Source organism: Zalophus californianus, chromosome 1, assembly GCF_009762305.2.
Source record: "Zalophus californianus isolate mZalCal1 chromosome 1, mZalCal1.pri.v2, whole genome shotgun sequence".
Classification (NCBI taxonomy): Eukaryota; Metazoa; Chordata; class Mammalia; order Carnivora; family Otariidae; genus Zalophus; species Zalophus californianus.
In genome coordinates this window covers 203,269,948-203,282,600 of record NC_045595.1, presented here as the reverse complement: position 1 = coordinate 203,282,600, position 12,653 = coordinate 203,269,948, and the positions used below count along the sequence as shown (strand labels likewise).

General features: G+C 45.9%; 1 protein-coding gene across 11 annotated transcripts in view; it reads right to left on the bottom strand.

Moving 5' to 3' along the window:
- Positions 1–12,653, bottom strand: part of EVA1C (eva-1 homolog C) — a 73,836-nt gene that overhangs the window by 38,265 nt on the left and 22,918 nt on the right. For 9 of the 11 annotated variants that reach the window (XM_027587406.1, XM_027587405.1, XM_027587403.2 and 6 more), the window contains exon 2: positions 1,209–1,405. The exons of the other annotated variants lie outside the window; for them this stretch is intronic. In XM_027587406.1, coding sequence (XP_027443207.1) covers positions 1,209–1,405 — 197 coding nt within the window. The remainder of the gene's footprint in view (positions 1–1,208; positions 1,406–12,653) is intronic. 11 annotated transcript variants of the gene reach the window in all.

Below are 12,653 nucleotides of genomic sequence, written 5' to 3'. Positions count from 1 at the left end.
AATCCCCATTGAAATATTAGCTTTGACCTCCTCCTATACCAAATCTTTCCCTAATGCCAATTAAAAGAAAGAAAGAAAGAAAGAAAGAAAGAAAGAAAGAAAGAAAGAAAGAAAGAAAGAAAGAAAGAAAGAAAGAAAGAAAGAAAGAAAGAAAGAAAGAAAGAAAGGAAGAAAGGAAGGAAGGAAGAAGGAAGGAAGGAAGGAAGGAAGGAAGGAAGGAAGGAAGGAAGGAAGGAAGAAAGAAAGAAAGAAAGAAAGAAAGAAAGAAAGAAAGAAAGAAAGAAAGAAAGAAAGAAAGAAAGAAAGAAAGAAAAGGAAAGAAAGAAAGAAAGAAAGACTTAGCCACCCTCCACAAATTCCTGGTACTGTCCAATAGAAGAACAAATTAGCAGAGGCTGCCCAAAGTAGCTCCAAATTAGAATAATGTCATCATTCACAACTGGAGAAGCACACCATCTTTTATTTATTTATTTTATTTTATTTTTTTTAAAGATTTTACTTATTTATTTGACAGAGAGAGACAGTGAGAGAGGGAACACAAGCAGGGGGAGTGGGAGAGGGAGAAGCAGGCTTCCCGCCAAGCAGGGAGCGCGATGCGGGGCTCGATCCCAGGACCCCGGGACCATGACCTGAGCCGAAGGCAGACGCCCAAGGACTGAGCCACTCAGGCACCCTGCAAACCATTTTTTAAAGAACAACTGTGATTGAGGTTTCCCTTCCTCCAGTGCATTCTCTGAGAAGTTGATCATGACCTTGGCTGTTGGCCTCACAGAGACCTTGTCATTTCCACTAAAGCATACACACTCTTCCCTCTCTGCTGGGGTATTGACAGGAGGGGTGGTCCTGGAGGTCAAAGCCCAACGTGACTGTACTTGGCTTTACTACAGTGAGGAGTGTGCCTCTGGATAAATTCATATTGCAAGTGTTTTATGGGAACTCTCCAGGAAGTAGGAATTCCACTTAGACTTGTTTGGTGAAGAATCCTTTTGAGAAGCAAATAATAGCTCACCCGTGAAATTGGTGATTTGTATGAACTGGGGTTTTCATGGATCAGGTTTGCTTTAAGTGAACTGTGTAATCACAAGCATATATACAGAGAGAGAGAGAGAGAGAGAGAGAGACGGGGAGAGGGAGAGAGGGAGGGAGGGAGGGAGGGAGAGAGAATGAGAACCACTTTATCATCTTAAAGCATCTATGAAGGGTGGTACCTGCAATGTGGTGGGTGCCACACAGGCTACGCTGTCTTCCCTCTGGGAGGCAGGCTGCTGGGCACTACACATTTGGTAATCTTGCCCATAAAATGCTGATTGGACACTTATCGTAGAATGCCGAGGGCACTGTAGATTCAAATGGTCCCCATCACAGGCATAGGCGGTGTGGTTTTGCAGGAGTTTGGTTAGATAACCTGGAAAATATTCAGCTGGGTTACAAGAGGCCCAGGAACCCACCACTCCTTCACAGCTTTCTGAGCAGGGGGACCTCGGCTCCCCCAGGGGGAAGGGGCTGGTCAGTCAGAAAGATGGGGGGGCGGAGCTTCCTTAGCAGCTCCCATGGAGAAGACCCCAAACTGGGCTCGAGGTGAGGCTGAAGGAGCAAGTGCCAGTTTTCCCATCTGGGTTGTAAACCTTGGTCTGGAATGGCCCGTTGGAAGGCTCAGAGGGCTCTTTCCCTTTGGGATTGGCCAGGAGCCAAGAAATCCTGAAGCATCTCTATAAAGCTGGAAAAAAATTCCAAGTGGGTGTCCCTTGGGCATGTAGATGCCTGTCCCTGAAGAGATTTGGGTTCTCTGATCTCCCACTAGCTAGGCCGGGACTTCCTGGAGGGAGGGGATGCCATTTTATTTTGAGGTCACTACTTCTGGGCACTGGAAAGAAAAGGCAGGGCATCTTGCATGGGGTAAGGGTCTGCTCTGAAGGGAGGGAAGGGGTGGATGGTGGGGCTCTGTCACAGGCTGACCAGTGTCCCACCACAAGTTCATGTTCACCAGGAACTTCAGATGCCCCCTTATTTGGAAATAGGGTCCTTGCAGTTGTAATTAGTTAAGATGAAGTCATACTGGAGTAGGCTGGTCCTTGACAGGTGTGACAATGTCCTTATAAGAAGAGAAGAGACAGAGGGAAGACAGCCATGTAAAGACTGGAGTGATAACATCTAAAAGCCAAGGAACCCAAGGATTGCTTGCAGTCACCATGAACTGGAAGAAACAAGGAAAGATTCTACCATAGAAACTTCCAGAGGCAGCCCAGACCTTCCACACCTTGACCTCAGGTTCCTGGCCTCCAGAGCCCAGAGGGAATGGATTTCTGCTGTTTTCAGCCACCCCAGCCTGTGGTCCTTTGTTACAGCGGCCCCGACAAACTCATACAGGCTCCCTGTCCCTGGCTACTTCTCAAGCAGGCTGGACAAACCACAGGGCCTTGGGCTCTGAGGAGCCGTCTGCATGGCCGGGCAGGTGTGGGCGGCCTGGACCGCTTCTCAGAAAGGAGGAAGGAAGGTTCATCTGAAATGTAGATTCCTTTCCTCCTCACACCTCATGAGGTCAGTTGCAAGGCAGCTGGGAGGGAAGCCAGGGACTTTCTGGTGAAGTGTGTGGGAGCCGGGTTTGGCAGCCCTTAGCCTCTGAGGGGGCGGAGCGGGTGCGGAGGAAGGCAGTTTCAGAACTCCCCTATTCCCACACAGACGGCCCGGGCTGCAGTTATCCCTGCTGAAGTTTCAAAATCCTCTCTGACCATGATTCTCTGCAAAGGGCACCCACTGCAGCTCCCTGGCCTTCCTTGAAAGTCACAGTGAAAGGGACCATGACATCTGCTATAGGTTTGTCACACTTGCCAACCTGAAGGTGAAGAGTGGGAACGCCCACCTTCACATGTAACCCAGGCCTGAGGTCTCTCACTACAACTCCCTTTTTCCTTCCCACCCTTGAAAGAAGAAAGCCAAGGACTCCTACCCTGAGTTGATTTCCCTTGGAGAAGTGGACGAGAGCACTTTGTGAGAGCAGCAAAACTGACATCAGGCACTGGGGCTATGAGTCAGGGTCCTGCTTATTGGAACAATGTCCTCACTCTCACCGTGCTCCCCACCAGCCACCAAGAGAGGCCGGGCAGAGACCCCTCGGTGGTCCAATGGCAGGTCAGCATTTTCCTGCAGGACACATGGGTGGACCCTGATAAAGGCATGAGTTGTGAAAATTCCAGCCTCCTTTATGGGATCTCAGCTCCCCCTTATGAGCCACACCAGGGAACTCAGAGTCAACCTGATGCTTCCCCAGGCCAGCACCCACCCCGAAGCTCCCGAGGCTGGTACCCCTACCCCTGCACCTCCTCAAATTCATCACTAAAACTTTTTTGTCCACCCATCACCACATCATTCACCAGGACCACACCAGATGACCAGCTGATTAAAATGTTAAATTATTCCTGGGAGCACGACTTCAGCTTAATGGCTTGTCCAACAGGCCATGTGTGACTCTAGCTAGATGAAGGAAATGAGAAGGCTGTGGGGGTGTTGGAGGCAGAAGACGGAAGGGGCCTGGGTCCCAGATTAATGGAGAAGATTAGCAGAGCCTTCTCCACAAACTGGTACATGAATGGAAAAGCCATTACCTTTCTTCTCTCTATTTGTCATGTAGTCTGTCCCCAGTGAACAGAACTTGATCTCTGTGGGGCCATTTGCATCAAAACATGACATGAGTGCATTTGTAGTGGCCTGAACCTCGCTGCATGCCATACTTGTTTTCGGAGAGCGGTATTCTGGAGGCAGAAGCTCAATGCAGAGAATGGCCTCTGGAGGCCTTCTGGGCCCTTCTGCCAGTATGTCAGTTCTAACACCATGAGGTACAGAGAAGATACTCCAGCAGTAAAATCTGCTCTGGAGTCAGTCCAATTCCTTCTTCAAAAACCTATGCCTGTGTCCAGACAATGGAATAGTATTCAGCACTAAAAGGAAATGAGTTATGAAGCTGCAAAGACATGAAGGAAACGTCAATGCATAGTATTAAGTGAAAGAAGCCAATCTGAAAAGGCTACAGACTCTGTGAGTCCAATGACATGGCATCCTGGAAAAGGCAAAATTATGGCGATGGTAAAAAAAAGAACAGTGGTTGTCGGAGGTTTGGGGGAAGGGAAGGATGAGCAGGGGGAGCACAGAGGATTTCAAAGCAATAAAACTACTCTGCACGATACTCTAGTGATGAACATAAGTCATGACACATTGTCAAAACCTACAGAACACATAACACCAAGAGTGAACCCAGAGTAAATTATGGACTTTGGTCCATATTATGATGTGTCAATGTAGGTTCATCAGTTGTAACACATCTACCACTCTTATGGGGAATGTTGATGAAGGGGGAGGCTGTGCCTGCATAGGGACTATGGGTATTTGGGAATTCTCTGTATCTCCCACTCAATTTTGTCATGCACTTAAAACTGTTCTACAAATGAAAGTCTATTTAAAAGAAAAAAAATTAAAACCACCCAGGCTTCCCCAGAATAGTGTTACCTTTGGGAGGAGAGGGGTTCTTGACAGGGAGGCGACATGAGAGTGAGCTGGCAAAGCTCTTTTCTTGATCTGAAGGGTGGCTACATGTTTTATTTTATAAAATTCTCCCAGCTACACATTTGTGATAGGTGCACTTTTTGGTGGGTAAATAAAACTGTTTCTTTTAAAAAAAAAATCTTTACCTCCAGTTATCTGACCAATGCTTTCAACCAATGAAGAAAGTCTAGACACCATGGAGTCTATGGAGGATTGATAGGTCAAGGGCAGTTGCAGGATGCCATGTCCTACAGCCAGGCACATCCCCACTAGATGCTATTCTAGAGTGACGGCAGAAGATGCTCATGAGGACGGGCCACCAGCCCTCACACCTCAGGGTCCTCCACAGGTGCTTCCCACACCTCATTCTGATTGGCCCACCATGTCAGAAGCTGCTAAGAGGTCAGGAAGAAGGACAAATTAGAACTACCCATGGTTTTCAGCAACGCGGAGGACGTCAAGGACATTTTCGAGCGGCATTTGAGATGGTGAGTGGGGACACTAGCCAGTTTGGAAAAGGAGGAAAAGTGAGTGGAAATTGAGGAAATCCCAGATGGTTCTTGTGGTACACAGAATAGCACCCCCCACCCCACTGATGTCCCCAGGTCCCCATCCCCAGAGCCTGGGAACATGTTCCTTTACGTTGTAAAAGGGATTCGAAGGTTGTGATTAAGTTAGAAATCTGGAGATGGGAGATGATCCTGGAGGATCTGAAAGGCTCCATATAATCACCAAGGTCCTCATAAGGAGGTTAAAGTCGGTGAAAGATGTGGCAGTGGAACCAGAGGTTGGAGTGATGCAGCCATGAGACAAAGGATGCAAGTGTTTTTAGAAACTGGAAAAGTCGAGGAAACAGATTATGCCCTGAAGACCCCGAAAGAATGCAGTACAGTTGACATCTTGATTTTAGACCTCTGATCTCCAGAGCTGTAAGAAAATAAATCTGTGCTGTTTTAAGCCACCAAGCGTGTGATGATCTGTTATAGCAGCCATAGGAAACAACATAGTTTATTCAGATGACTCCTGAAACAACTTGGTAAAAATGAGGAGAGACACAGGGCTGACGTTATAAGAACTGATGTCCAGGGTCAGATTTTTAAATAACTGTGATTGAGTTAAAGCTAGGAGAGACCTATGTATGCATGTGTGTGTGTAAATACATATGTAAACGGGCCCTAGGTCATATGTAAATTATATTTGTTACTGTGGGTTGAGGTTGAACACATTGTATTAAGCAAGAGGGTGCGTGCAATGTTGGAGTGTGGGCTCCAAGCTAGGAAATGACCACTGGAGAGGCCCAAGGGAATAAGGTCTGCTGAGATCCAACAAGGTCAGAGTGGGTATGACCACACCAGCAGGCTGGAGAAGTAGGAGGTTGTGCCCGAAGCGATTTTGAGGTGGAGCAGTTGCAGATGATGGAAATATCCAAGAGGCCGCCATGGAAGAGGGTGTGAGAAGTGGGTGGAAGGGAAGGTTGCTAGAAATGAGGGTGCCCTCTGGAATAGGCATCTCCCAGGATAAAGGTAGGAACTGGGTTTGAGCAGGAGCCTGCTGCCAAAGTTGACCTTCAACCAGGGGCAGATGACAGATGACCCCCTCCGTCTTGCCAGTGTGCTGTCCCCAGTGAGCACACACACTCTTTCCGTTTTGTAGGGCAGAGTCAATACATTACTTAGTATTTTAGTCCATTCAGGCTGCTGTAACAAACCACCACAGATCAGGGGGCTTGTAAACAACAGAAATTCATTTCTCACAGCTCTGGAGGTGGAAAGCCCAAGATCAAGGTACCAGCATGATTACATTTTAGTTAGGTCCCTTTTCCTGGTTTGGAGCTAGCATCATCTTGCCGTGTCCTCACATGGTGAAGGGGCTAGGGAACTCTGTGGCATCTCTTTTATAAGACATTAAAGGATTAGGGAATCTCATTCATAAAGACTCCACCCTAATGGCCTAATCACCTAATACCGTCCCCTTTGGGGGTTAGGATTTCAACATATGGATTTTAGAGGGACTCTAACATTCAGACTCTAGTGCTTAGCTTCTCCACCCCTTGGTTTCTTGGCTGATTCAAATGAGATCCCTTTTAAAGAATGACTACCCTTGTGGCTTTGTGTTCATGGTCCTCTCTGAATCAAATGCCCCATCACGCTGGATCAGTCAAAAATGCTTTATTTCCTAATAGGCTCAGCCAGAGCTCTGGGTCAAGCTGTATGTGTGTGGGCAAATATTTACTGCCCTGAAAGAAGGCAGAAGAGCAAACTGTTAAGAAATCAGTCCTTAGAGCCTGGCCTGGCCTGGAAATCGTCTGTGGATCCTTTTATTTTTTAAATTTTATTTATTTTATTTATTTTTATTTATTTATTTTTTTATTCCATCTCATGCACTCTCTCTCTCTCTCTCTCTCATTCTCACACTCTCAAATAAATAAATAAATCTTTAAAGGTAGACGGATAATTCATGGGGAAGGAGCCCCTAAGAGTGGCAGAAGCTCTCCTCTGTCTTCAGAAAGACAAGGGGAAGTAACTCTTGAGATTCTCATCCCCATCACCTTTACAAGGAAAACCCATTTATCCAGAAATGTTCAGTGACCAGAGAATGACCAGAATGTAAAGGACCGATTTTTAAGGAAGCATGGGCGTGTTCCAAAGTGTTCTATGAGAGGAAGAAACATTATGCAGGGGAGAAAGGAGGTGTTAGGGCAAAATGAGCTTGGGGTGTATGGGTTAAAACAAAGCAAACACAATTCTTTCCCTGCAGGACTTCCCAGAGCCACAGATACACCAATGCGCATAGCAACTATCAAGCATCAGAAATAGGAGGTAGAATCCTTCACACATAATTGACCAGCACATCATTCTTTTTTTTAAGATTTACTTATTTGAGAGAGAGAGAGCAGGAGGGGCAGAGGGAGAGGGAGAGAAAGAATCCCAAACAGACTCCACACTGAGCATGGAGCCCGATTCAATCTCACGAACCTGAGATCATGACGCAGAGATCACAACCTGAGCCAAAAACCAATTGTCGGACGCTTAACTGACTGCACCACCCAGATGCCCCCAAGCACATCATTCTTAAGGAAACAATTAGAGTTTCGTAAACCACAGTCAATGCTGACAGCTGCATTTAACTTGAAAGATTTCAGAAGGCACTTCAGAATCCCACATGGTTTCAGAATCATCATGCAGTGTCAGGGGACAGGGAGGAAGAGCAGGGAGCAGAGGACTCAACGCCCGAGAGCAGGGTTCACAGTGAGATTAAAATGTGTGACTGTGCCCATCACCTCTCAGCACTGGTGTCCTCATGTTTTATGGTGAGGATCAGATGATATAACGGCACAGCATCTTTATCAGCCATAACCCCACAGCAGCAGTTGAGGGGATTGTTATTGTACTGCCAACCTTGAAGAACACAAATTTACGCAGAACTCTTCGGTGGCTTGCAAATCAAACTGCATTCCCAATCAGCCCTGTCTGCTCTGAGCACTGATGGTAATACATTCAACTCAAAGACAAGTACACAGCCCAGTAGCCATGCTTGTGGTCCAGAAATATCACTGTTCAGCTTGAGGGGAAAGGAAAATTTTCCTTCCCTCCCTCCCTCCCTCCCTCCCCCCACTTTTTCTTCATCCTCTCTCTCTCTCTCTCTCTTTCCTTTTTTAAAATAATTAAGGTTATGGGGCACCTGGCTGGCTCAGTCAGAGGAGCACGAGACTCATGATCTCGGGGCTGTAAGTTCGAGCCCCATGTTAGGTGCAGAGATTATTTAAAAATAAAACCTTTAAAAAATAATTAAGGTTTACAAATTACTAAGATTTAGAACAGGCCAAAGAAGCTGCAAATTCTTCCTCCTTTCTTTTCTGAAGTCAGAGCCCCTCCACAAGAGTCTGGGTTTTCCAAGAGCTGATGCTGCCTGAGTCACTCTAAGCACAGGATATAAGTACATCAGTTGCTGGCCCCACATCCATGTGCTAAAGTCCCCTAATCACCAGGGTCTAATTTCCCCATCTTCCTTCTGGGAAGAGAGTGGAATTCAATTCTGTTGCCCTTGCTACCCTCCCCCACTTATTTAATGGAGCAGAACCCTCCAATCCATTAATGCTCTAGATAAGAGACTACACCCTTTTATTCACAAATACTCAAAGGTGTTTCTACATGTTTGAAGTTCTTTTCCAGAAAAGGGTTTTTTTTTTCCCCTTTTGTGTTTGTGAGTGTGTTTAGAGAATTGGCAAAAGCAGGAGCAAGGGGGCAGTCCATGAGGCTTTAGGGCAATGAGTCAGTGTTTCTAAGAGTGCAGGAAAGGCCCCACAATGGATGAAGGGCTCACGACTGGGCACCACACACCCAAGATCGTTAAGATCAAAAAGTGAAGTTGATTTAAGTAATTTCTCTAGGCCCAGGTTTGGCACAAGGAAGTTGAACCTGGAGGTTAATTATGGAAAAAACGAGAGCCATCAGCATGTGTCTGAGGTGTTCAAGGGGGAATTACAAAGACTAGGGACTTCCAAGGATAGCTCTCTGAACTTAAATAATGAGCTTAGATCCCGGTCCCAAAACAGACCAGAGGAGGACAGAAGGTGAACTGAGGGTCTGGATTGGAAAGGGACCATACATTTCCTTCTGAGCACATGGGAGGGGCATATTTCCCACTCCCCCTCACAATCGTGTGGGCCAGTGGAAAGTTCTGGCCAATGGAAAGAGGGTAGAAGTGATGTTTGCCACTTTCGGATCTGGCCCTTGAGATTCTGTGTGACCCTCCACTCCCTCTCTCTCCCCATCTGCTGTCACATGTGGAAGATAGAAGAGACAGCTCTGAGGACCCAGAAAAGATAGGGGAGGCACAACATGGAAGGAATCTGGGTCCCTGAAAGACTGCACAGCCTCCCCCTTTTCCAATTACACTGGATCATAGCATGAGCAAGAACTAATCCTTTATTCTGTTATTCCCCTAAGATTTGGGAGTTGTTTGTTTCAGCAGCTAGCCTACCCTGTCTAATACTCCTGCATTCTATCAGTTGGTGCTTGTGTTAAGTAGAAAGCTGGCAGGACTTTGAGAAGTACCAAAAACTTCCACCAAACACACCACGTTGGTTTGTGATGCATATTGTTGACACCATTCCACATGACCTTCAGTTCTCATCTGGGGAGTCATCTCTTTGAATTAGGACCTTCCTACAATTAAAGTGAGTTAAATTACTAATGAGTTAAAAGGGATTAGAGGTCTCATTAATTAGTCATCACCCTCCACAATGCCACTGACTTTTAACAAATGCATTGGCAAAAGTGGAAAGCAGAGACTAGTGGGCTTGGATGGAATGCTCCCAGGCAGGCAATATACTTGCTTCTATATACTGATGGATGTGGGAGAGGGTGCGGGGCTGTGAACACACTGGTTGGCATGTGTTTCTCCACTCCAGAGAGTGTCGGCCCTAGATCAGAAGCAGCAAAGCATAGAGGTGGTGGCCACAGGCTATGATATGGGGAATTCAGGCTCTGGACCTGCTCAGATCAGATGCTTCTTTGGGGATGTTGAGTAGAATCTCTTTAGACCTCAGCTGTAAAATCAGAGAGTTAAGCCTACTTTAGAGGGTTGATGCGCAAGTGATAAGAAACAGCATAAGTGGGGCACCTTATATGGTGGCTGGCATATCATTTTTCCTCCCCGAGGAGAGCGTGAGTGTACTAGAAGATAAACAGATTGGCAGTCCAATCTCTGGAAGAGAGAGCCTCAGAGAAGGCAAAGACAAAGAGCACTCCAAATCCACTTCTTCCCACCTCCACCTTGGTTTGGCCTTGGGACAAAGAAATCTGGTAAACGAGTAGACGATGTTTGCTTTCATATTCTATAAAATTGCCCCCAAGGAGGGGCTCATCTCCATGATGGGGGGGATCATACCATCAGTCATTTTTCCTCAGGTTTCAGGGGGCCGTGGAAGCATTTTTCAGAGAAATGAGCACAACGCTCCCTGAAAAGAACCAACTAAATGCAAATTTGGGTAAGTTGGCTGGCTTCTGATAAGCCACTTTCAGACTACAAATTCCTGAAATCCAGTCTCTGACCACTTTTCCTCAACAAAGTCAGCGATTCTCTTTGAGAACAAAACTGCTTGGTTTTCTTAAAGCCAAACAGAAATACTATTTCCAAAGGCATTGAACCTACAAACTTCCCATGTTCACTCTTGTTCCAAGAGCATTTAGAGGAATCCCAAAGTGTATTGATTAAAATACTCTCAAATTTCTAATCAGATATGGGAAAAATTAACCCTGGGAGTTGATTGCGAACCTTTGTCGAGTAACGTGACAATGTCCCCTGACTCTCTCTGTGACTTTTCTGCCTTGAGAAATGAACATCCTATGTCTTACAGGGAGCCACATGGCACCCAGTCACCAGCTTCCAGGCACATGGAGACTTTCCTACTGCCCCAGGACTTGGAATTTTTGTTTCCAATGTTAGTTTCTGGGAGTCACTTACCCAAATATCTTCTACCTTGTTATTTTCTCTCCCAATACCTCCTTGTTTTCTCTTCCTACACACCTACCCTGTGATTCATCAAGTCCCAGACTTTCCTTTTTAGAATTATATATATTTTAAGTGGATTCTTCTGTGTGGATGCCCATGTGTCAATTTACATGTACGGATTTCAGATCCTTGTGCTCGTCTGGCTAAGCATCGGTCCACACATGTCCTTCTACTGTATGACTTTCCAAATCACTCAAACAAAAACCTCAAGTCCTTTCGTGACTGGGGTCCCTTCTCCCTACGAGACTTTATCTCCTATCATTCTCCCCTTGGCTATGGCCACAGCGGTCTCCTTGTTTCTGAAAAATGCCACCCACATCCCCACCTCAGGATTTTGCTTTGGCTTCTCTATTCGCCTGAAACCGTCTTCTTCCAAATATCTGCTTTTTCCCTCCCTCCCTACATCCTGCCCTTTTTCAAATGTAACCTTATGAGACAGGCCTTCCCCAGCTCCTCTGCAAAACAGCACACCTTCTGCCCCACCACCCCTGATTCTGCTCTATTTCACCGCGTGGAGGCCTACTGTCGGCTTCTCCCCTTTTGAATGTAAGAGGGATTTTGTCTTATTTATTGCTCTGTGCCTGGCACCTGAAAAAAATCTGACACAGAAGGGAATGAGCGAGTAGCAGATTCTGATGAATGCTTATAGCAACCAGCTTCACCCAGTACTTACACATCTTAAAATTTCTATTTTCCCAATGCCTCAACATCCCACAAACAGACGATGAGCAGTGATCAGGGACATAAGGCTGGCCCCTGTTACCAGTTCCCCTTCTTGGGCTCCCAGACCATGACCTAGTCACATTCAAACACACCAGTAAAAAGCCTCATGCCTTTGCCTGTGTACTCCAACTAACCCCCAATAAAGGCACTTGCCTACAGGACCTCTCCCTCTCAGCTCCCCACCTGCTTGGTTGAGCTGCTCCCTGGGCACTCCTCACATATGGTCCCCTGTGTGGCCGCCATGCCTCTCTCCTCAAAGACCTGTGAGGATAATAAACCCTTTAATTTCATGTGCCTTCCCAAGTATAATTTCCATGGCCATGATGGAGTGATCCCAGGAGAACTTACTCCCCAGTTTACAACACAGTAATATACTATGTTATACATACATATATGTACACATATAACATATATATACAATAATATACATACCTATTTATATACATATACACAGAAAGGAAGGGTATGAATCAATTGATTAAGAATTACTCCAAGCATGCTGTGTTGGACTTGAAATACAATCTTATGATTACACTCACTATTTTATTTTGAACAGGTCTGGTAGGAGCTCCTTCCTGCTTTTTGACCAAAGGTTTCAAATCCTATAAAAAGGAACACCTTGTTTGGTAACCAGGTACTAAACCCAGAAAGTTATTCAGTGAACACCATCTGGATTAGATTAGTGTAAAGGAAACTGGATCAATCCCCATTTGCCTCAAGCACCTAAAAGGATTACTTTTGCTTTTCTTTAGGATGCCGAGTAACCCCCAAACAACAGAGCCACTTGGTGAGTTAAGGCGGGAGACTGCAGTGCATTTGTTAACTTCATGCAACTTTTTACCAGTGCTTGAAACTCAGATATGAAATCTACACTTGAT